We start from the raw sequence: 24,486 nt of genomic DNA on the forward strand, positions 1-24,486 counted from the left end.
AAAAAATCAAATCAAATCATTGCTTTAATAATATTAATAATCTGTGATGGTGTTCCATATTCTTCCAAGGTATGCCACATAACTATTCTATTAAGAGAGTCAGATGTCTTCTTAAAATTAATAATTGTAAGGTAGTGTGCATTCTGTCATTCTGCACTCTGCTGAAGTATTGATGAGATCAAAATAACTTCAGTTTTCTCTGAAACCAGCTTCCTTTTTTCTTAGCTGTGACTCCACAGAGTCTTTAATACAGTTTAGCATTAATCTTCAGAGTACTCTGCTTGATACAGTAGGAGGGCAATGTCTCACCACTTGTTGTAGTTGATTACTACCAACTTTCTTCAGCAAATTAATAATCAGTCCCTCTTTGCAATCCTTTGGTGGTTTCTTCTGTCCACATCTTCTCAAACATGCAGTAGATTTACAGTGGTGTCAATATCTACTTAACACTTTGAGTGCCATACCCACAATATTATGTTGCCTTCAACATCGAAAAGAATGCCACGCCTGTAATATTACGGCACAACATTCAAAGAGTAGTGCTATGCCCATAATATGAGTTTGGAAGTTCTGACTAACATGCTTTGTCCATAATATTATGGGTACGGCCGAATTTGCAACATAAAAGAAAACATAATATTACAGGCATGACACTCAAAGTGTTAAGAATATCAGGTGCAATATTATCCTTTCCTGGAGCCTTCCCATTCTTTATCTGCTTGAGGGCTATTTTGATGTCAGCCTTAATTTGTGTGTTTACTTTGATTCTCTCATTGGCATGCAACATGTGCCATTGTCTCATCCCCTCTCCAGGTTGCTCTTTGTTCAGTACTTCAGAAAAATGTTCTCTCCATCTTCTAAGCTGGTCTATTTCTGCCATAAACAATTGACCACCCTTATTTTTTACAGCTCTGCTCTAATTGAAACCTTTTTAAGACAACATTTGGGTGATTCTATATAGTTGTTTAGCATCACCCTCACTGCAGCTGTGTCTGCTCTCAGAGCTTGTTAATTCATCCACTTTTTTGTATCATTACTCACACTTCTCTTTTCTAGACTGTACTTGAGTTTTTCTATTGCCTTGATTTACTCATTTTTAGTTTTGCTTTTATATCCTTCCTACAGCTGATCAAATTCAGTGTACTTTCAGACGTGCAGTCTTTTTTAAAATGGTTTTTAAAGCAAAGGACCTGTTCACTCACACTGCAGTAGATGTCTGTAACCTGAGTCCATGTACCATCAACATTATTTTTATTGTTTTCCTGTGCCTCTTGGAGTGCCTCACAGTGGCTTTGTAGCTCAGTGTGGAATTCTTCTAGTTTTGCTGTTATTCTAAGATTACCAACGTCACCTTCTTTTCAGTTTTTCATAATTCTTGTTTGTAGATTTTATTTTCAGTTGAAAATTTGTGACAATAAGGTGATGATCATTGCCAAATCAGCTCCATCTTTATTCCTCGCATCCATCAGTGGCCTTCTAAATTTTTTGCTTGGCACTATATGATCAACTTGATTTTCCTTTCTGTGGACAGACAACACCCATGTAATCTTGTGGCAATTTGTGTGTGAAAATGCTGTACCTCCAATCACTAAATTGGAATTGGCACAAAAATTTGTAAACGTATTCCCATTTTGATTCATTTTTCTAATACCATGGTCTCCCATTACACTCCCAGGCCTTCATTATCGTTTTCAACTTTTGCTCTCAACATCCCATAATAATCAAGATCTCCTGCTGGTTCTTTTAATGATGTCATTTAAGGAGTGATAAATCTCCTTTTTCTGTACAACAACTAAGGTTTCCATGGGAGCATAGGGTTGGAGAACTGTGACATTACAAATGTTTATTTTGAAGCATGCTGTCTGCAGTCTTTCTGAAACCAGTTTCCATTCCATAAGGCTCCTTTTCTTCAGTCCATTAACAAAAGTGCAACATCGCTTATGTGCTCTGTATCTTCTCCAGTGAGTCCAGAGTATAAAAAGGTATATCTGTCTCACTTTTGGATTTCTCCATGATCTACCAATCTCACCTCATGAAGTCCAAGAATGTCCAGTGTCCAAATGTAACACACACCTCCTCACAGAATGTTGCTTTAAAGTAACACTGTCCATGTGGGCAAGATTGCTTATGTGCTCTGGATCCAAAGGACTTTGCTGGTGGTAACTTAGCTTCCAGCAGGGTCACACACATTGGAGTGGCCAAAGGGGAGAAACCAGACATGTTTCCCACCAATAGCCCATTGGTCCTTTCCTCCTGTCTTAAGCCTATCCTTATGCTGTCACTTTCCTTTCATCATGAATCATAAAAAGGGTTGGGAGTAGGGGGGACTCTAAGGTATAGAGAAGCCAGCCACCCAAGGCGACTAAACAATTAAACTGGGCAAATTTGGAGGCTCTGTGATGGCAGCCCCACCACCAGACTAGGCAGCCATGAAATGTATTCGCAGTTGTGAATATGGACAACCATCAGCCTATAATGGTTTGACACCAATGAAAATTTGCATTGGACTGGGGCTTGAACATGGATTTCCTGCTTATTGCGAGTGGTCTTCTTACCATTAGGCTATCCGAGCATGATTCATGGCCAGACCACTGGCCACTGTGGTTGAGGTTTTCTAGGCGCTTCAGTCTGGAACCACGTGGCTGCTATGGTCACAAGTTCAAATCCTGCCTCGGGCATGGATGTAAGTGATGTCCTTAGTTTAGTTAGGTTTAGGTAGTTCTAAGTCTAGGGGACTGATGACCTCAGATGTTAAGTCCCATAGTGCTTAGAGCCATTTGAACCATTTGAGTGGCCAGACCCAAACATCCATATGTTGTCAGTCATCAAGCATGTCTCTCCAACTCGAACTTGTCCATTCACTATGTATGTTCCCTTTAATTGAAAGTCACTTGCCTAGTGTCAATGAATAAATTTGATATTGCAATGCCTGTGTTGTTCAGAATTATGATGCCAAGATCCTTCGGACATGAATGCAGGCATGCGTGTCTCTTTCATGGGAATATACATAATGAATGTACACATGAAGGCTTTAGACAAATGGTTGATGAGTTATAAAAGTTTGGGTATGGCCATAAGTCAAGCTCAGCTAGCCTAATGGTAAGGTGACCACTTGTGGTAAGTCGGAGATCCAGGTCTGAGTTCCGTTCTGGCACAAATTTTCATTGTCATCATTCCATTATACAGCTGACAGTTGTACTTATTCACAACTGCAAAAAATATTTCATGCATTTCCTAATGGCTGTGCCTGTTCCGTTGGACATGCATACATGTCCAAAGGACCATTGCATAATAATTCTGAACAACACAGGCACTGCAAAATCATAGACTAGGGAGCTGTGGGCCACTCACTAGAGTACACAATTAAAGAAATAGCAGAAAAAGACAGCCAGACAGAATCAGAGTTGATGACTTTCAGCATGAAAAGGGCAACAAAAATAGGCCTCTGGAATGTCAAAACATTGAGTGAAGCCAGTAGACTGAGACATACTTAGAAGCTTTTTAAATCATATTATGATACAGAGTGTGCACACCTGAATATACAACAGACATATTTAGCACATCTCAAATTGAGTAATATCTGCTGACTGTCACAGAAATCTTATAAAGAAATAAGAGCAGAAATTACAGTAGTTTATTGGGTTGGTGCATAAGTGCATAGTGTTGTGGCGTAACAAGCTAGCTATGCCACACTGAAGTAGCCGAAAGGGCACGCGTCAACTCACGCCGTCTTGCGTGAGGTCTGAAACAGGATACTTACGAATGCTATAAAGAAAAGAACGGAGCTTAGGTTTACTTAACTTTAATTTCCTTGTGGTACATACCTCTTGATAATACAAGTGAGACTCTCTCCAGATATGGTTAATGGCGCCTTGCTAGGTTGTAGCCATGGACTTAGCTGAAGGCTATTCTAACTGTCTCTCGGCAAATGAGAGAAAGGCTTCGTACGTGTAGTCGCTAGCAATGTCGTCCGTACAACTGGGGCGAGTGCTCGTACGTCTCTCTAGACCTGCCGTGTGGTGGCGCTCGTCTACGATCACACAGTGGCGACACGCGGGTCCGACATGTACTAATGGACTGCGGCCGATTTAAAGCCACCACCTAGCAAGTGTGGTGTCTAGCGGTGACACCACACATAGTGTTTTTCATAAGTTTAATAAACACAACAGATATACTTAACAGAGACTTTAGTCACCAATAATATATTCTCCTTCACTGTTTACAACTGTCTGCCAAAACTGGAAAAACCTTTCGATTCCATGACTGTAGAAACCATATGATTTTGAGGCAAAGAACTCATAGAGCCATGTTTGGAGTTCGTTTTCATCTGGAAAATAAGTTCCTTGAAGGTTGTTCGATAGAGAGAAGACGAGGTGAAACTCTGAGGGTACAAGATTAGGTGAATAAGTTGAGTGTGGAATGACTTCTCAGTCCATCTCCTGTTGTCTTTCTTGCCATCGTAGCAGAATGTGGGTGGGTGTTATCATGGAGAAGCATAACTTCACACTCACAATCCTCCTGGTCATTGTTCTTGGATTGTGTCAATTGTTGACAATAAATGTCAGCTGTCAGGATTACACCTCAGGGATGCACTTCATAGTACACCACACCATCGGTGTTCTATCAGCTGCATAATGTTATATTTTGCTGATGTGCCCAGGTTTTTGTACAGGGAGTTGCTGCTTTGTTTGGACTCAACTATTCCTATTGTTTTGTTATGTTTGTCTAAGTAGCACCAGTAACAATATATGACAGGAATGGTCAGTGTTGTTCATGAGCCAACTGATGACAAGCAAGCAGAGATGCACATAAGGTAACCCCCAGAGTTGTGTGATTTTGTTGTAGAGCATGTGATACCCATAAACTTGAATTTCGAATCTTCCTCATTACATACAAATGTTGCACACTGATGGAATGATCAAATTTCATAACATTTGCTAGTTCTTGGGTACACTGACATGGATCATTGTGGATTAATGCATTTAAAGCATCTTCATCAAACACCAGAGGGCTTCCTGAATGTAGAGCCACTAATGTCAAAACGATTCCAACAAAGATGATGTGACTTACCAAATGAAAGCGCTGGCACGTCGATAGACACACAAACATACACACAAAATTCAAGCTTTCGCAACAAACTGTTGCCTCATCAGGAAAGAGGGAAGGAGAGAGAAAGACGAAAGGATGTGGCTTTTAAGGGAGAGGGTACGGAGTCATTCCAATACCGGGAGCAGAAAGACTTATCTTAGAGGGAATAAAGGACGGGTATAACTCGCACACACATACACATATCCATCCACACACATACAGACACATGCAGACATATTTAAAGACAAAGAGTTTGGGCAGAGATGTCAGACGAGGCAGAAGTGCAGAGGCAAAGATGTTGTTGAATGACAGGTGAGGTATGAGTGGCGGCAACTTGAAATTAGCGGAGATTGAGGCCTGGTGGATAACGGGAAGAGAGGATATATTGAAGAGCAAGTTCCCATCTCCGGAGTTCGGATAGGTTGGTGTTAGTGGGAAGTATCCAGATAACCCGGACGGTGTAACACTGCGCCAAGATGTGCTGGCCGTGCACCAAGGCATGTTTAGCCACAGGGTGATCCTCATTACCAACAAACACTGTCTGCCTGTGTCCATTCATGCGAATGGACAGTTTGTTGCTGGTCATTCCCACATAGAATGCATCACAGTGTAGGCAGGTCAGTTGGTAGATCACGTGGGTGCTTTCACACGTGGCTCCGCCTTTGATCGTGTACAACATATATATATATATATATATATATATATATATATATATATATATATATATATGTGTGTGTGTGTGTGTGTGTGTGTGTGTGTGTGTGTGTGTGTGTGTGTGTGTGTGTGTGTGTCTGCTTGTGTCTGTGTATGTGCAGATGGATATGTGTGTGTGTGCGAGTGTATACCTGTCCTTTTTTCCCCCCAAGGTAAGTCTTTCCGCTCTCGAGATTGGAATGACTCCTTACCCTCTCCCTTAAAACCCACATCCTTTCATCTTTCCCTCTCCTTCCCTCTTTCCTGGCGAAGCAACCATTGGTTGCGAAAGCTTGAGTTTTGTGTGTATGTATGTGTTTGTTTGTGTATCTATCGACCTGCCAGCGCTTTCATATGGTAAGCCACATCATTTTTGTTTTTAGATATATTTTTCCCACGTGGAATGTTTCCCTCTTATATATATAGGGAAACATTCCACGTGGGAAAAATACATCTAAAAACACAGATGATGTGACTTACTGAACGAAAGTGCTGGCAGGTCGATAGACACACAAACATACACACGAAATTCAAGCTTTCGCAACAAACTGTTGCCTCATCAGGAAAGAGGGAAGGAGAGCGAAAGACGAAAGGATGTGGCTTTTAAGGGAGAGGGTAAGGAGTCATTCCAATCCCGGGAGCGGAAAGACTTACCTTAGGGGGAAAAAAGGACAGGTATACACTCACACACACACACATATCCATCTGCACATACACAGACACAAGCAGACATTTGTAAAGGCAAAGAGTTTGGGCAGAGATGTCAGTCGAGGTGGAAGTACAGAGGCAAAGATGTTGTTGAAAGACAGGTGAGGTATGAGCGGCGGCAAATTGAAATTAGCGGAGATTGAGGCCTGGCGGATAACGAGAAGAGAGGATATACTGAAGGGCAAGTTCCCATCTCCGGAGTTCTGACAGGTTGGTGTTAGTGGGAAGTATCCAGATAACCCGGACAGTGTAACACTGTGCCAAGATGTGCTGGCCGTGTACCAAGGCATGTTTAACCACAGGGTGATCCTCATTACCAACAAACACTGTCTGTCTGTGTCCATTCATGCGAATGGACAGTTTGTTGCTGGTCATTCCCACATAGAAAGCTTCACAGTGTAGGCAGGTCAGTTGGTAAATCACGTAGGTGCTTTCACACGTGGCTCTGCCTTTGATCGTGTACACCTTCCGGGTTACAGGACTGGAGTAGGTGGTGGTGGGAGGGTGCATGGGACAGGTTTTACACCGGGGGCAGTTACAAGGGTAGGAGCCAGAGGGTAGGGAAGGTGGTTTCGGGATTTCATAGGGATGAACTAAGAGGTTACGAAGGTTAGGTGGACGGCGGAAAGACACTCTTGGTGGAGTGGGGAGGATTTCATGAAGGATGGATCTCATTTCAGGGCAGGATTTGAGGAAGTCGTATCCCTGCTGGAGAGCCACATTCAGAGTCTGATCCAGTCCCGGAAAGTATCCTGTCACAAGTGGGGCACTTTTGGGGTCCTTCTGTGGGAGGTTCTGGGCTTCAGGAGATGAGGAAGTGGCTCTGGTTATTTGCTTCTGTACCAGGTCGGGAGGGTAGTTGCGGGATGCGAAAGCTGTTTTCAGGTTCTTGGTGTAATGCTTCAGGGATTCCGGACTGGAGCAGATTCGTTTGCCACGAAGACCTAGGCTGTAGGGAAGGGACTGTTTGATGTGGAATGGGTGGCAGCTGTCATAATGGAGGTACTGTTGCTTGTTGGTGGGTTTGATGTGGACGGACGTGTGAAGCTGGCCATTGGACAGGTGGAGGTCAACGTCAAGGAAAGTGGCATGGGATTTGGAGTAGGACCAGGTGAATCTGATGGAAGCAAAGGAGTTGAGGTTGGAGAGGAAATTCTGGAGTTCTTCTTCACTGTGAGTCCAGATCATGAAGATGTCATCAATAAATCTGTACCAAACTTTGGGTTGGCAGGCCTGGGTAACCAAGAAGGCTTCCTCTAAGCGACCCATGAATAGGTTGGCGTACGAGGGGGCCATCCTGGTGCACATGGCTGTTCCCTTTAATTGTTGGTATGTCTGGCCTTCGAAAGTGAAGAAGTTGTGGGTCAGGATGAAGCTGGTTAAGGTAATGAGGAAAGAGGTTTTTGGTAGGGTCGATCCCACCACCACCTACTCCAGTCCTGTAACCCGGAAGGTGTACACGATCAAAGGCAGAGCCACGTGTGAAATCACCCACGTGATTTACCAACTGACCTGCCTACACTGTGAAGCTTTCTATGTGGGAATGACCAGCAACAAACTGTCCATTCGCATGAATGGACACAGGCAGACAGTGTTTGTTGGTAATGAGGATCACCCTGTGACTAAACATGCCTTGGTGCACGGCCAGCACATCTTGGCACAGTGTTACACCATCCGGGTTATCTGGATACTTCCCACTAACACCAACCTGTCAGAACTCTGGAGATGGGAACTTGCCCTTCAGTATATCCTCCCTTCTCGTTATCAGCCAGGCCTCAATCTTCGCTAATTTCAATTTGCTGCCGCTCATACCTCACCTGTCTTTCAACAACATCTTTGCCTCTGTACTTCCGCCTCGACTGACATCTCTGCCCAAACTCTTTGCCTTTACAAATGTCTGCTTGTGTCTGTGTATGTGCAGATGGATATGTGTGTGTGTGTGTGAGTGTATACCTGTCCTTTTTTCCCCCTAAGGTAAGTCTTTCCGCTCCCGGGATTGGAATGACTCCTTACCCTCTCCCTTAAAACCCACATCCTTTCGTCTTTCGCTCTCCTTCCCTCTTTCCTGATGAGGCAACAGTTTGTTGCGAAAGCTTGAATTTTGTGTAAAAACAAAGATGATGTGACTTACCAAATGAAAGTGCTGGCAGGTCAACAGACACACAAACAAACACAAACATACACACAAAATTCAAGCTTTCGCAACAAACTGTTGCCTCATCAGGAAAGATAAAAATTCTTCATTATCACATACATGGTGCAAGTGTATCTGGCTGCCTTCCCTGCAGTCACCCCTCTATTGAACGAAGACAGAAAGATATCTCAGAAATGTTCTAAATGTTCTGATTTATCCACTTGGCACTTACTATCTTCAAATGATAAAATGACAATATGTAAACTCAGATGGCAACAGTGAACAACAAATAAAAAATGACAGTTGGTAAATAAACCCATAGCAACTGGAATAGCAACATGCAAATCAAAAATGCAACAAACTTCTACAGCAACGAAATATGTTAAGATGGAGACTATCATTTAACTAAGAACTGCATTGGTAAAGAATTCAGTTTACAAGTATTAAATGTTATTTGGCAATCAGGAGATATGTTTAATGACCTTCAAATATGCAAGGAAAAATATTTAACCACATCCTGCCAGGATTTTAGAATTAATGGATTTTATGTGAAACACAATGTAACTCACTTAATGGTTTGCAAAATGTACATTTCCTTGAATTTTTCATAATGTATATCAGACAATGAAAGATGAGTCTAGAAGCACAGGAAGATGAGTCTCGAAGCACATTTTACAAAATAGGTACTAGATTTACAAAAAATTTTATGTATTAAGAGTAAATATTGTGAAAATTAAGAAATAAAGTTCCTCCATATCAAGTAGAAGAAACCTAAAATCACAGAATGAATTTTCACTCCTTAGAGGAGTGTGCACTGATTTTAAACTTCCTGGCAGATTAAAAGTGTGTGTCAGGAAGTTTCAAATCACCATATTCAGCTGCAGAGTGATAATTCATTCTGGAGATAAGCTTCCAGACTGTGGCTAAGCCATATCTCTGCAATATCCTTTCTTCCAAGAGTGCTAGTACCACAAGGTATGCAGAAGAACTTCTGAAAAGTTTGGAAGGTAGAAGATGAGGTACTGGCAGAAGGAAAGCTGTGAGCATGTCATTAGTCATGCTTCGATAGGTCAGTCAGTACAGCACTTGCCCATGGGAAGCATAGGCCCCAGTGTAGCACATAGTTTTAATCTGGCAGGATGTTTCAACTTAAAATTAAATGATTATTTCTTGCAATGATATTCACATTATTTTTCCCTCTTTTGTTCCACTGCCAGTTGTACTTCCATAAAATAATCACAGTTTTTTTTTAAAAAATGTAATAAGATTTTAAAGTTATGAAGTACTTTAGCTCTGTTTCTGATCTGCTTACAATTCTCTTTTCTTTACAAACTTATCACGACTGATTTAACAGAGATTCATAGCACTTTCCAGCAATGCTTGGGTAAGTGACCGTAGAGAAGTACAATCTACAGACTGCACTTGTGAAGCACCAATGTATACTATATAAGTAATATAATCACAATTGTGTAACATTACATCCAATTCATTTTCCCTCTCTGTATTACATTTAAAATTTAGTCATGATGAGTTAAAAGTAGTTGGATCTCATACTGTATCAAACTGATGTTATACTTGAAGCATAGCGGAATTTCAATTCTGAATAATTTTTTTCCTTCCATAGATTACATGTTACAATGATGTTGGAAATGTCATGTTTACAGTTTTATAAACACATAAAACATTTTTTTTAGAAATTTGTCACTGACATATGAAAACAATGTTTTTTGTAATAATGTTTTGAGGATAATTATAAATAATATGCAATGATGATATATACTGAAGAGCCAAAGAAACTAGTGCACCTGCCTAATATCATGTAGGGCCCCCATGAGCACCCAGAAGTGCCACAACACAACATGACATGGACTCGACTGATGTCTGAAGTTGTGCTAGAGGGAACTGACACCATGAATCCTGCAGGGCTGTCCATAAATCTGTAAGAGTATGAAGGGGTGGAAATCCCTTCTGAACAGCACATTGCAAGGTGTCCCAGATATGGTCAATAATGTTCATGCTTGGGAGTTGGTGGCCAGCATTTACTCAGAAGAGTGTTCCTGGAGCCACTCTGTAGCAATTCTGGAAGTGTGGGTTGTTGCATTGTCCAGCTACAATTGCCAAAGTCTGTTGAATGCACAATGGACATGAATAGGTGCAGGTGACCAGATAAGATGTTTAAGTATGTGTAACTTGTCAGAGTCATATCTAGACATATCAGAGGTCCCATATTACTTAACTGCACATGCCTCACACCATTACAGAGTCTCCAGCAGCTTGAACAATCCCTCACTGGCATACTGGATCCATGGAGTCATGAGGTTGTTTCCATACCTGTACGCATCCATCCACTTGATACAATTTGAAACATGACTCATCCAAGCAGGCAACATCTTTCTAATCATCAACAGCCCAATGTCGGTGTTGACAGGCCCAGGTGAGGCATAAAGCTTGTGTCATGTAGTCATCAATGGTACACGAGTTGGCCGATGGCTTGGAAAGCCCATATTGATTGTGTTTCATTGAATGGTTCGCACGCTGACACTTGTTGATGGCCGAGCGATGAAATCTGCAGCAATTTGTGGGAGGGTTGCACTTATGTCATGCTGAACGATTCTCTTCAGTCATCATTGGTCCCATTCTTGCATGATCTTTATCCGGTTGCAGCAGTGTTGGACATTTGATGTTTTAGCACGTTCCCGATATTCATGGTACACTCATGAAATGTTCGTATGAGAAAATCCCCACTTCATCGCCATTTCAGAGATGCTGTGTCCCATCACTCATGCACCGACTATAACGCCACGTTCAAACTCACTTAAATCTTGATAACCTGCCATTGCAGCAGCAGTAACCGGTCTAAGAACTGCGCCAGATACTTGTTGTCTTATATAGGCATTGCCGACCACAGCACCATATTCTGCCTGTTTATATATCTCTGTATTTGAATACACATGCCTACACCAGTTTCTTTGGCATTACAGTGTACATTAATAGACTGCATTCATTTGTGCAATGGTCATGCATACAGAAAGAAAGTTTACAAAGTTATATGTTTTGCTGTACTGCTGAAAATACTAATATATTTAGAAAAAATGAAAAATAATTTTTTTAGGCCATATATGGGGACATTACTGTGTGTGTGTGTGTGTTGTGAAAACACATTTAAATCATATCTCCACCAATATGCTTAGTCTATATGTTCTCTTCAGTATTTCAGTATTTTCGGCACTACACTTCATTTTCCATTTTCCTTCTTTCAGGAAATTTGTTCCCTCATGAAAAAGAAAATGTTTTACTCCATTTCCAACTTAACATGTACTTTTGTTCTATGGATTTGCCTACAAGTACTTCTTAACCTTATACCAACATCCAGAGATGAGATATTCCTTGAGTTTTCTTATGAAGGTGCTCAGTTCCTTTATGCTCTTTATGCTAAGTGGCAGCCTGTACTTTCTGCATTTGCAGGTCCCCTCCTTTGCTGCAGATGTGGTAGTTTCCTGTAGTTCTTGTGTGGTGGTCTTGTAATTCTCTGTTTAGAAGTGCTGTACAATTTATGATTAAAAGAAATAGTGTCTCATATATGTACAATCCTGGTACAGTTAATATTTTAAATTCTTTGAATTTGTTTTTGCAAGATTCCCATGGTATTAGTTTAGCTATGCATCTAATGGCTTTCTTTTTTTAAGTTTTAGGATTCTCTGAATGTGTGCTTCTGCTGCTCCTCCCCATGCTGAAATACAGTGCAGTATGTGTGGGAAGATAAGTCTGTAGTACTTTTTTTTAGGAAGGTTGCTATGTCCACCATACAGCACACTTTTTCATTAAGAATATATTTGAACTTATTTTTGGAAAGATCTTATCACTGTGGTATTCCCATGTCAGAAATTTGTCCACCTCAATTTCCAGGACCTGTTACAGTCCATTTGTTCTTAGTGTCCATACCCAATGCTCAGAATAAATTCCTCTGAGCTGTTAGTTCTCTTTGTTTCAAATTTTGTACACATAGCTTTCTTCCTGTTGATCAGTAAATTATTTTCTCGAAAATACCATCCTGTCATTTCCTGATTCTCACTGGCTCTCTTTTCTAAATCCTTCTCTGAGTCACTACGTAGCAGTAAAGTTGTTCATCAGCATACATTCATCTACTGCAGTAGGCATATCATTTACACACACACACACACACACACACACACACACACACACACACATACACACACACAAGTAGTACTGATCCCTCAGCTGCTCCACATTTTACCTCCATAAAATCAGAGAAAACATTTTCCTATGTATTTCTGAATTTAGGTTTTATTTTAACACACTGTTTTCAACGAAGGTTTTTATAAATGTCTGCAGCTTTTCCTCTTATGCTATAGCAGTCTAATTTTTCTATACGAATTATATGACAGACAGAATCAAAAGCATTTGTAAGGTCTGAGTATATTCTAGACACTTTCCTTTGATGATCCAGTGCCTCAGTGATGTATATTATGAAGTTTACCACTGCAGTCTTAGTGGATCTCCCCTTTCTAAATCCATGTTGTGCTTCATTTAAGATGTTACGTTTCACTACAAAGTTTATAATTCTATCTTTAATCAATGCTTCTGCTATTTTAGACGGAACAGTTGTGATCTTTATTGGTCTATAGTTACCTGGATCTCCTTTATCCCCTACTTTAAGTAGTGGTTCTATCTTGCTTTCCTTCATTATTAAATTTATCAGGAATGCCAGAGGCTTTGCACAGTGTTTGACCAATTTTGCTGATATGACATCCAGACCCTCCGTAGTTTTATTTTTTAGTGCTCCAATTCTTCTGAAACTTCCAATTCATCTGTAGGGACTAGGTATAGACTCTGAGCCAGCCTTTTCAGAATTTCCATGCTCTTTGGTACCGATATGTTTGGTTTTAGAAATTTCTTTGCTATAGTTATGTGTTTCTGATTGAAGATTTAGACACTTGTGGGCCTGTCATTTATTTCCCCTCCTCTGTCAATATTATATTTGTATCTTTTAAGACATGTGACTCTTTTCTGTTCTCATTTATGTAATTCCAGACAGCTTTAGAGATGTTAGAAGATGTTTGTATTTCAAATTTTTAGTGGCTATACTTTGCCTCTCTTATCATCTTAGTGTATGCTTTCTTCTTGCACCTGTAGACCTCATGACAGTTATGTCCTTTGTCAGTTCATCTCTTGCTTTTTTTATTTCTGTGGTGTACCATTTTTTGTTTGGCTTACTCCTAATAGTTCTTCATATTGTAGGACAAGTTATATCTATGTAGTGTGTTCCTACATCAAAGAAAGATTCCCAGCTCTTTTCTACACTGGCCTCTTTGTTCACATCATCCCATTTTGCTGCTTTTAGCAAAATTTCTAGTCTACTCAGATTTCCAATGCATCTAAATTTAGCCACTATGTTTTCTTCACTTTTTGTATTATCTCAGAGTTTGCTTGCTTTTCCAATGTGGTCTGCAACAACAGTATTTATAACCTGAACTTTTGGCCTCTCTGGAGGTATATTTGAAAGAACATGGCCTGTTAATGTGTTCGATGTTTTTGTATATCTTGTTGGATTTTTTACTTGAAACTGGAGATTGTATGTCCTCAAAACCTCATGAAAATTTCTTGTGCCTGTTTTACTTGTCTGGATATCAATTAAAAGTTGAAAAGTTAGCATTTTATTTAACTGGCCATGACCTACAGGCCACCCATCTGTAGGTTTTCCGGCTACCATGAACACACATTGTATGATTTGAAAACTGTTTGCTTTTTCTTCACTAAGTTTTCCTAATTCTGTAGCCTTCCTGTCTGCATCAGTATTATTTTCTCTAATCATCATCTTTTTCTCCATTAAAATTTTCACTAATATTCACTTTCCTATGCAAATGAGTACGCATTAATATTTTTCTGGCAGTATAAACATATCTATATTTTCATAAACTATGAATAACAAAGTAGGGGTGTGGGTAAGCTACTATAAACAGCATATTGAATGCATTATTGTGGCTGAGATAGACACGAAGCCCACACCTACTACAGTAGTACAAGTTTATATGCCAACTAGCTCTGCAGATGACGAAGGAATTGATGAAATGTATGATGAGATAAAAGAAATTATTCAGATAGCGAAGGGAGATGAAAATTTAATAGTCATGGGTGATTGGAATTCAATAGTAGGAAAAGGGAGAGAAGGAAATGTAGTAGGTGAATATGGACTGGGGGGCAAGAAATGAAAGAGGAAGCCACCTGGTAGAATTTTGCACAGAGCATAACTTAATCATAGCTAACACTTGGTTCAAGAATCATGAAAGAAAGTTGTATACATGGAAGAATCCTGGAGATACTAGAAGGTATCAGATAGATTATATAATGGTAAGACAGAGATTTAGGAACCAGGTTTTAAATTGTAAGACATTTCCAGGGGCAGATGTGGACTCTGACCACAATCTATTGGTTATGAACTGTAGGTTAAAACTGAAGAAACTGCAAAAAGGTGAGAATTTGAGGAGATGGGCCCGGATAAACTGACTAAACCAGAGGTTGTACAGAGTTTCAGGGAGAGCAAAAGGAACAATTGACATGAATGGGGGAAAGAAATACAGTAGAGGAAGAATGGGTAGCCTTTAGGGACGAAGTAGTGAAGGCAGCAGAGGATCAAGTAGGTAAAAAGACGAGGGCTTATAAAAATCCTTGGGTAACAGAAGAAATATTGAATTTAACTGATGAAAGGAGAAAATATAAAAATGCAGCAAATGAAACTGGCAAAAAGGAATACAAACGTCTCAAAAATGAGATCAACAGGAAGTGCAAAATGGCTAAGCAGGGATGGCTAGAGGACAAATGTAAGGATGTAGAGGCTTATATCACTAGGGGTAAGATAGATACTGCCTACAGGAAAATTAAAGAGACCTTTGGAGAAAAGAGAACCACTTGTATAAATATCAAGAGCTCAGATGGAAATCCAGTTCTAAGCAAAGAAGGGAAAGCAGAAAGGGGGGAGGAGTATATAGAGGGTCTATACAAGGGTGATGTACTTAAGGACAATGTTATTGAAATGGAAGAGGATGTAGATGAAAATGAAATGGGTGGTTATGATACTGCGTGAAGAGTTTGACATAGCACTGAAAGACCTGAGTCGAAGCAAGGCTCTGGGAGTAGACAGCATTCCATTAGAACTACTGACAGCCTTGGGAGAGCCAGTCCTGACGAAACTCTACCATCTGGTGAGCAAGATGTATGAGACAGGCGAAATACCCTCAGATTTCAAGAAGAATATAATCATTCCAATCCCAAAGAAAGCAGGTGTTGACAGATGTGAAAATTTCTGAACTATCAGTTTAATAAGTCACGGCTGCAAAATACTAACATGAATTCTTTACAAATGAATGGAAAAACTGGTAGAAGCTGATCTTGGGGAAGATCAGATTGGATTCCATAGAAATGTTGGAACATGTGAGGCAATACTGACTCTACAACTTATCTTAGAAGATAGATTAAGGAAAGGCAAACCTATGTTTCTAGCATTTGTAGACTTAGAGAAAGCTTTTGACAATGTTGACTAGGATACTCTCCTTCAAATTCTGAAGGTGGCAGGGGTAAAATACAGGGAGCGAAAGGCTATTTACAATTTGTACAGAAACCAGATGGCGGTCATGAGAGTTGATGGACATGAAAGGGAAGCAGTGGTTGGGAAGGAAGTGAGACAGGGTTGTAGCCTCTCCCCAATGTTATTCAATCCGTGTATTGAGCAAGCAGTAAAGGAAACAAAAGAAAGATTTGGAGTAAATATTAAAATCCATGGAAAAGAAATAAAAACTTTGAGGTTTGCCGATGACATTGTAATTATGTCAGAGACAGCAAAGGACTTGAAAGAGCAGCTGAACGGAATGGACAGTGTCTTGAAAGGAGGATATAAGCTGAACATCAACAAAAGCAAAACGAGGATAATGGAATGTAGTCGAATTAAGTCAGGTGATGCTGAGGGAATTAGATTAGGAAATGAGACACTTAAAGTAGTAAAGGAATTTTGCTATTTGGGGAGCAAAATAACTGATGATGGTTGAAGTAGAGAGGATATAAAATGTAGACTGGCAATTGAAGGAAAGCATTTCTGAAGAAGAGAAATTTGTTAACATCGAGTATAGATTTAAGTGTCAAGAAGTCGTTTCTGAAAGTATTTGTATGGAGTGTAGCCATGTATGGAAGTGAAACATGGATGATAAATAGTTTGGACAAGAAGAGAACAGAAGCTTTCAAAATGTGGTGCTACAGAAGAATGCTGAAGATTACATGGGTAGATCTCGTAACTCATGAGGAGGTATTGAATTAGGGAGAAGAGGAGTTTGTGGCACAACTTGACTAGAAGAAGGGATCGGTTGGTAGGACATGTTCTGAGGCATCAAGGGATCACCAATTTAGTACTGGAGGGCAGTGTGGAGGGTAAAAATCATAGAGGGAGACCAAGAGATGAATATACTAAGCAGATTCAGAAGGATGTAGGTTGCAGTAGGTACTGGGAGATGAAGAAGCTTGCACAGGATAGAGTAGCATGGAGAGCTGCATCAAACAAGTCTCAGGACTGAAGACCACAACAAACAACAACATATGTAAAGAGGTATAATATCAGCACAAGTCTGTTTGCCAGATTGCTGCAATATTCATGTTGATTTTTTTGTTAGCCCTAATGAAAAATAATGCATGTATGAACAACCTAAAACATTTAAATACTAACTATTAGGATTGATTGGTTGGTGGAGAGGAGACCAAATAGCGAGTTCATCAGTCTCATCTAGTTAGGAAAAGATGGGGAAGGAAGTCGGCCGTTCCCTTTTGAAGGAACCATTCCAGCTCTTGCCTGAAGTGATTTAGGTAAATCATGGAAAATCTAATTCAGGATGGCCAGACATGGGTTTGAACCACCATCCTCCCAAATGCGAGTCCAGTGTGCTAATCACTTTGCCACAATTCAAGCTGTGGTAGCATAAAAATAATAGTGTCAACAAAAAAATAAAAATCAAATTCAGTGTGATGTCAAATATAACATTACATTAATCACCAAATGTCAACAATTGGAAATGTCTTGTGTAGTACATTTTCTGGTATCAAACTGACATAAATTTCATAGTGCCTGACAGGAAACGAATGTTTGTGATCACATACTGCAGCTCATGACATCCTAGCAGTAATATTTGATACTGACATTAAAAAATACTAAACTTCACTGAAAACGCCTTGAAGCCCGGCCCAATGGTACCGACAGGCCACCGTGTCATCGTCAGCCCATAGGTCGCAATGGATGTGGATAGGGAGGGGCATGTGGTCAGTACACAGCTCTCCCAGGCATTGATACTGACATTGAGCAGATATAGTTGGAGCGATACAAGGTAACATGTACTGCAGTTGTCTTGTGGAAGCCAATTATTTGCCTGGTTCACTATGTTCAGCAATATGTATTGCCATCTTCAGATCCATAAAACTGGGCAATCGTAGTTACATCATATAATGCTTAAACCACCCTGTCACATTATGACTGTACAATATGCAGAAGGAAGTTGAAGCATTACAGTGACATGCCTGGTGTGCTTTGATAATGTATGTACAACTTGGAGTACAAATGGCTTGAACAAGACAGCTAGGTGTGACATCTTGCCTCTTCATGGCTGCAACAGAGTCATCAGACTGTGGTTTAAGCACTGTATGATGTAACTACCACTGCCCAGTTTTATGGATCTGAATGCAATGCATATTGCCAGAACTAGTAATCCAGTAATTGTGTTAACATATCAATATTCACAATTAAACAGTTTTCACTAAAAGACTACAATAGAAATTTATAGATTGCTTTCTGCACTGAATGATCCTGTCAAGTAACCACAACAAGATAATATGTTGTGGAACCACACTGAAAGAAAATTAGTGTTGCATATCAGGATCTACAACTTAGTGGGCACTGCTTAACCGGTCTTTGAATGCTGTGCCATAACAATGAGGCTGGAAACACATAAGCTCAGTGGACTGATGTATCACAGGCAGTATACGGAAAAAAATATTAACTTTCATCAAACACAGAGAGAGAATGTTAATTAGGTTATGTAGACTTAAGTGAATGTTCAATATCTGTGAAGACTTTAACACTGTTTTCTGTAGATTATTATTTATCAAGGACACTAAGTGTTATTGACATTAAGCTTTGGATCAATTCACTTAGTAAAATGTTTATTGAGGATTGAAGATCATAGCACCATTAAATCTTATTCTTAGACCAAATTTCTTAAAACAATTATAATGTAAAATTGTTAATAAAAGGTTTATCTAACCATGATGGTCAAACTTTAATGATAAAATTGTGCAGACAGTTAAGCTTGAATCATAAAAGAAACATCATATAGCAAAAACTTGGTCATAGTAGTTAGCAAACTGCTGGGAAGAGATTTTATCACAATTTTTTCACTGTCTTATACATAATTTTCCTCTAAAATAGTACGAGGATAAAATGAAATGTGAGTAGGGACAAAAGCAGGCTAGGATATGAGAAAAAGTATCTTGTGCCATGAAGGAAACCATCTGCCTAATTCAGGTAGCACTTTGTTATTGTTGAGTTAAAACTTCATTACTCCACAAGTACTGTAAAACCTTCGGACTGTTACAAAAAAAAGTATGCTTTATGTTCAAAAATATGTTTGAAGTAAGTAATTTAGAAGAACAGTTTGGATAAAGTAAGGAAAAAAGTGGCATACATGTTACTGAGGTCCCAGGTAATGGCAAAAATTTTAATGTGTAAAATCAATTATTTCTCATTTTAATGACAACCTTAATAGTGGTACCAAACATCGCACCCACTAATAAACAGCAAAATAAAAATGTGTTAAATTTATTTAAAAATGCATGTTTCTCCACTAACAGACATAATTTCAAAAATACAACTCATAACGAAAATATAAAAATCATGTTGTCCCTAAAAAGTAGTAAAACTTGCGCCCATAAAAATTTAATAGCAGTTCTAGCTATAATGCTGTCCTTAATGGGGGTTTAAAAGTTTCTACTTTCATAATAGATCTGCCCTTGAAATACCTTTGTATGCAGTCAAGCAGTAAGGTATTTTTTTTATACAAATGATATAAATATGTAGTAATGAAAGGAAAAGGAGAGAGAAAGAGAGAGAAACAAATAAATTGAGTGCAATAGAATAGTCACTTATTTTTTCACAGTACAACTAGCTAAATTGCTCTTATGCACCTTTTGCATTTGATTATCTACAGTGAAAGTCATATAAGATCTCAGAAATGAAATCTTGGTAGAACTGAAGAACAAAAACTATCCTGTTGTTGTATTCTGCGACATTAAATGGTCTGGATCACAACATTCTACCTCAGAAACTAAAATGTTGGGCCAATGATGGCATCACTCTGTAAGGATGGTGTCTCACTTTCATAATAGAAGGCAGAGGGTCACTTTGGAAAACTGCATTACAGATATTCAATGAAACATTGGAAGGAGGTGCATAAAATGTGAAATCCCATGGAGTTCAGTACTGTAGTTTCTCTTGTTCTTAATCTACATAAATGATCTCGCAACAGATTCATCAAACCATTAATCTCTATTCACCCTGTTCTCTCTGTAGTCTGCCTCTTCTGCCATTCCACCTATAACTGCTGCAAAGTAGTATATTCACTCGGGCTCAAAAAAATATTGCTTAACTATATTTATTAACAGTTTTCAATATACATCACTAATCTGACAGTGCCATTTGCTTTTTTTCTAAACTTTTTTTCTTCAACTTCATAAAACTTAAACGTTCTGTTTCAGTTTCTATCACTGTGATTTCTAAATAACTAGCCACCCCACCCCCACCCCCACCTTCTCTGCTCCTAACCTAAATTGTGCCTCCTGTATTATCTCACATTCAGGATGACAGCAATTGAAATCCCCATCCAGCCATACAATGTTAAGTTTGCTGTGGTTTCCCTTAAGGAAAAAGGTAGGATGGTTTCTTTGAAAAGGACATTGTCAAATTCCCACCCCATTCTTCCTCTATCCAAGTTTGTATGTAATGATGAAACACTAAATCTTAACCTGCATTCTTTCTGTTTTTAGTGTTTCATCAGGTGCCACATTCTCCTGCCTATAATGAGGCATGCTCACTGCTGTCACATTTCTATTCCATTCCCTCACTGCTTCTCCCTCCTTTATATGTTACCTTTGCTTCCCTTCACACCTCCCTTTTCTCTTCCTTTCCCATGTGTCTCTGCCACCTACTCCATTCAACATAACCTCTCACTCTAGTGGTGCTACAGCTCCGGAACAAGAGAGAGAGAGAGAGAGACAGTTAGTCTCTTTGGTACCGAAAAGGACAATATTCTAAAGCTTAACTATATTTTCAGTATTGTTTATGTGCCTATCTACTTCTCAATGCCTCAACTTTGTGGTTTACTGCTTGTAGTGTTTGTTTTCTATCCTGCACTTTCCACCACTAGTATATTAACATTGTTTATTCATTCATCTACTGACTACTTTATTGTACTTTTGTGCATGTCACCACATTAATGTAATACCATTTTTTAGTTCCCACAGAATTACATTCCTGTTCACCTACTGTTAATGGTACACATAATGTTAATGATGTTTTCTGTATAGCCAACTGGCTAGAGACTTCAAACTTTTATCAGGAATTGCTCCTATTTGAATATACACTGCCTGACAAAAAAGGGACACACCTAGAAGACCTGGTCAAATGTCAGTTAAGTTCATACACATACACACTATTGATGGACATGTAAATGATAAGAGCTGAAGCTCTCTGTGACAAGTGGAACAGCCACCAGAGTGCACTGCTATTGTTCATGTTTAATTTTTTTACCAGGCCTGGTAGGGTATATAAGGTGTGCGAATGGCATCTGATGTTAAGTATCTTTGTGAGTGACACGGAGATGCTGTGTTCTTGTGTGAGCACCTAGAGTTTGAAAGAGGCCTCATAGTGGGTCTCCATTTGGTCAGATTGCAGTATCCAGATTTGACTGCATGGGAAAGTGAGGGCAGGCATACTCATAATCTAGGTTCTGGTCGACCACATCTGACCACCACAAGGAAGGATTGGCATATTGTACACCAAGGACATTGGTAACCTCTTCACATCTGTGCCTGCCATCCAAGAGTAAGTATTGGACTCCCTGTAACACTGTGTCTCATCCTGCACCTTTGGTCAGACATTAGAAGTAGATGTTTTAGAGGATTAGTGCTCCATGCATAGGCTGCCATTAAAATCACAACACAAATGGCTGGATTTGCAATGGTGCCATGACTGGGAAGCATGGACTGATCATGAATAACATCACATTGTATTGAGTGATGAATCACAGTTCTGCACTACTCTGGATGACCATCATCAGTAAGTGCAGTGGTGACCTTAGGAGACATCCCACTCTTTCAATGTTTTGGAGTGGCACAGGGGTTTTACTCTGGGCATCATGGTGTGAAGAGCCTTTGGATGTGACTACAGGTTTTGGCTGGTAATGATTGAGAGAATTCTGATGGCATAATGGTATGTCATGGACTTCTCATGTGATGGTACTGTTTTTCAAAGTAAAATGCTCATCCACACATGGTGCATGTCTCTGTGAACTGACTATGTGGTGTTGAGATACACCTGTGTCCAGCAAGATTCACAGATCTGTCCCCAATAGATCATGTATGAGACCAGCTTAGATATCAACATCTTCACAGTGCCAGTATCCTACCCAAGACACCAAGGACCAGTTGTGACAATTATGGGCTACCTTACCTCACAAGAAGAATGTCTTTATGACACACTTCCCGATGGAATCACTTCATAGATAGGGAGCAACATCATACTGATAAATGGGCTCATACTGTCAAGTTCTTCATAAATGTGACTCAGATATTGTGATAACTGAAGTAACATCACACACCCTGTCAGTATGTGGTGTTTTATTTCATTTCCTCCTCACCATCTGGCTGCTTTACTTTCTTTGTCAAGTTGTGTAGTCTGACAAGACAAGTTTGTTATTTACATGTTAAGTGAGTCATGTTTGTGACAACTCAATATGATGTGGAATGTGTCAATAGATTTACAAATAAGATATATGTTCTTTGTGAAAACACGTTTGTATAAAGGCCATTTATATAATTTGATTTTTCTTTAACTGCAATCTACAATAAAATTTAACAAATGTAGCTGAGTCACATACAGAGATTATCTGTTCAGAATATTTAACCTTAGAATAGACATAGTTGCCTATCAGAAATGATTTCAGTTTGTTTTAAACTTTCATCATCTGCAAGCACCTTTAAATCACAAGGGGAGTTGTCAAATATTTTTATGGCTGCAAGCTTTGCTACTTTCTGTTCAAGAATAAGATTCAGTTGGAGATAGTGAGACCATTTTTGTTCCTGTGTTAGACCTACTACTGGGAACTTTTTCTCACCTCAACATAATCTTTTGCATTAATTAAGTACAGAACACCTACATCATTAGAAATCAATACTACAGTAATTTGGTTCTCACTGAAGACTTTTGTTGCTTGTGGACATATCATCATTACAATAATTTGCATTTCTTTCTGTCCATTTCTGCAATGTAACTAATTTTAACATTATAAAAATTTTAGTTTTTTTTACTAGTTATTCTCACAGAAATGTGTTATCAAGCAAGATGTTTTTTGTGTCATTTTCATAGGCAAGATGTTTTTTTTGTCATTTTCATAGGCAAGGGAATGAATGAAATGGTTTATTATCAGTGTAAAAAATATAAAATAAAATTTTGCATTGTCCAAGACAGTGGATTTTATTTTGTTTTATTTTACTTTCTATCAACACACTTTTAGGTATGGTATTTGCAGCAATGCTCTGTTAGCTATAAATTCTTCTATTTTTAGTGTTATCTTTTCATTATTATTGGTTTACAAGTGAGTGAGAAGCTAATTAATTAAACCATTCTTTTATGTACTTGTAGGAAACAGAGAAGAAGGAAGAATCAGAAACACCAGGATTCCCCTTTAAGTTCAAGAAAATGTTTGAATACAACCATAACCGTATTGCAAAGGAACCTTCTTTTTATGAAGCATCGTACAGCAAGGACCAGGAAGAACAGTGAGTGTAAGATTCATGTGAATGAGACCTGTAAATTAAACATGACACAACTCTCAAACTATAATGGAAAACCTGAATGGGAATGTCGAATCCTGGACCATGTGCATATACATGTGTATGCACCTATATGCTGCTATAATTACAATACTCTGCACAAGTACCCTGATAAAAGAAGGTTTGGGACTGGGGCAAAATATAGGGAGACTTCAGAAGAAACCATACGGATAAGGGTATAAAATAATTTTAACTTAACAAAAGTGAGAAACAAAGAGATATGTGAAACTGGTATTGGGAGGCAGACAGAAAATAGGACAGGTATGACATAGTGGAGGTAGATATCAAGGGCAGCATGATTGCCTGATGGAACATATTGGAAGGACAGTAACAACCTGTATCATTCATTGAAGCTGTTGCCATATGGTGTGGGAGTGGAGCCAGTAGGGAGGGGGGTACTAAATCAGTTATTGAAGTCATTGTTGTGGCATACAGCATGTTTACACTGGGGGTTCAAGTTGTGATTAGCCACAGTTTGGCAGTAGTTATTCATGCAGACAGACAGCTGGTTAGTTTTTTTCTCCACACCTTTCTTCTTTTATAGGATACAAAATGCTTGTGACTGGACTGTGGTAGAAGGTGACAGATGCAATATATGACCAATCTTACCCAACATTCATCTACAAAAAAATGTCCCACGTGGTGCAGAATTAGGAGTACGGTTGTTATAAGGATGGATTAGGGTATTGTGTAGGCTGTGTGGATGA

At 39.2% G+C, this 24,486-nt stretch overlaps 1 protein-coding gene across 1 annotated transcript in view; it reads left to right on the forward strand.

Annotated features, from left to right (window-relative positions):
- LOC126235299 (anoctamin-4-like) overlaps positions 1–24,486 on the forward strand; it is a 282,026-nt gene that overhangs the window by 119,497 nt on the left and 138,043 nt on the right. The window contains exons 7-8 of the mRNA XM_049944024.1: positions 9,978–10,025; positions 23,598–23,725. Of these exons, the coding sequence (XP_049799981.1) occupies positions 9,978–10,025; positions 23,598–23,725 (176 nt within the window). The remainder of the gene's footprint in view (positions 1–9,977; positions 10,026–23,597; positions 23,726–24,486) is intronic.

Source organism: Schistocerca nitens, chromosome 2 (assembly GCF_023898315.1).
Source record: "Schistocerca nitens isolate TAMUIC-IGC-003100 chromosome 2, iqSchNite1.1, whole genome shotgun sequence".
NCBI lineage: Eukaryota > Metazoa > Arthropoda > Insecta > Orthoptera > Acrididae > Schistocerca > Schistocerca nitens.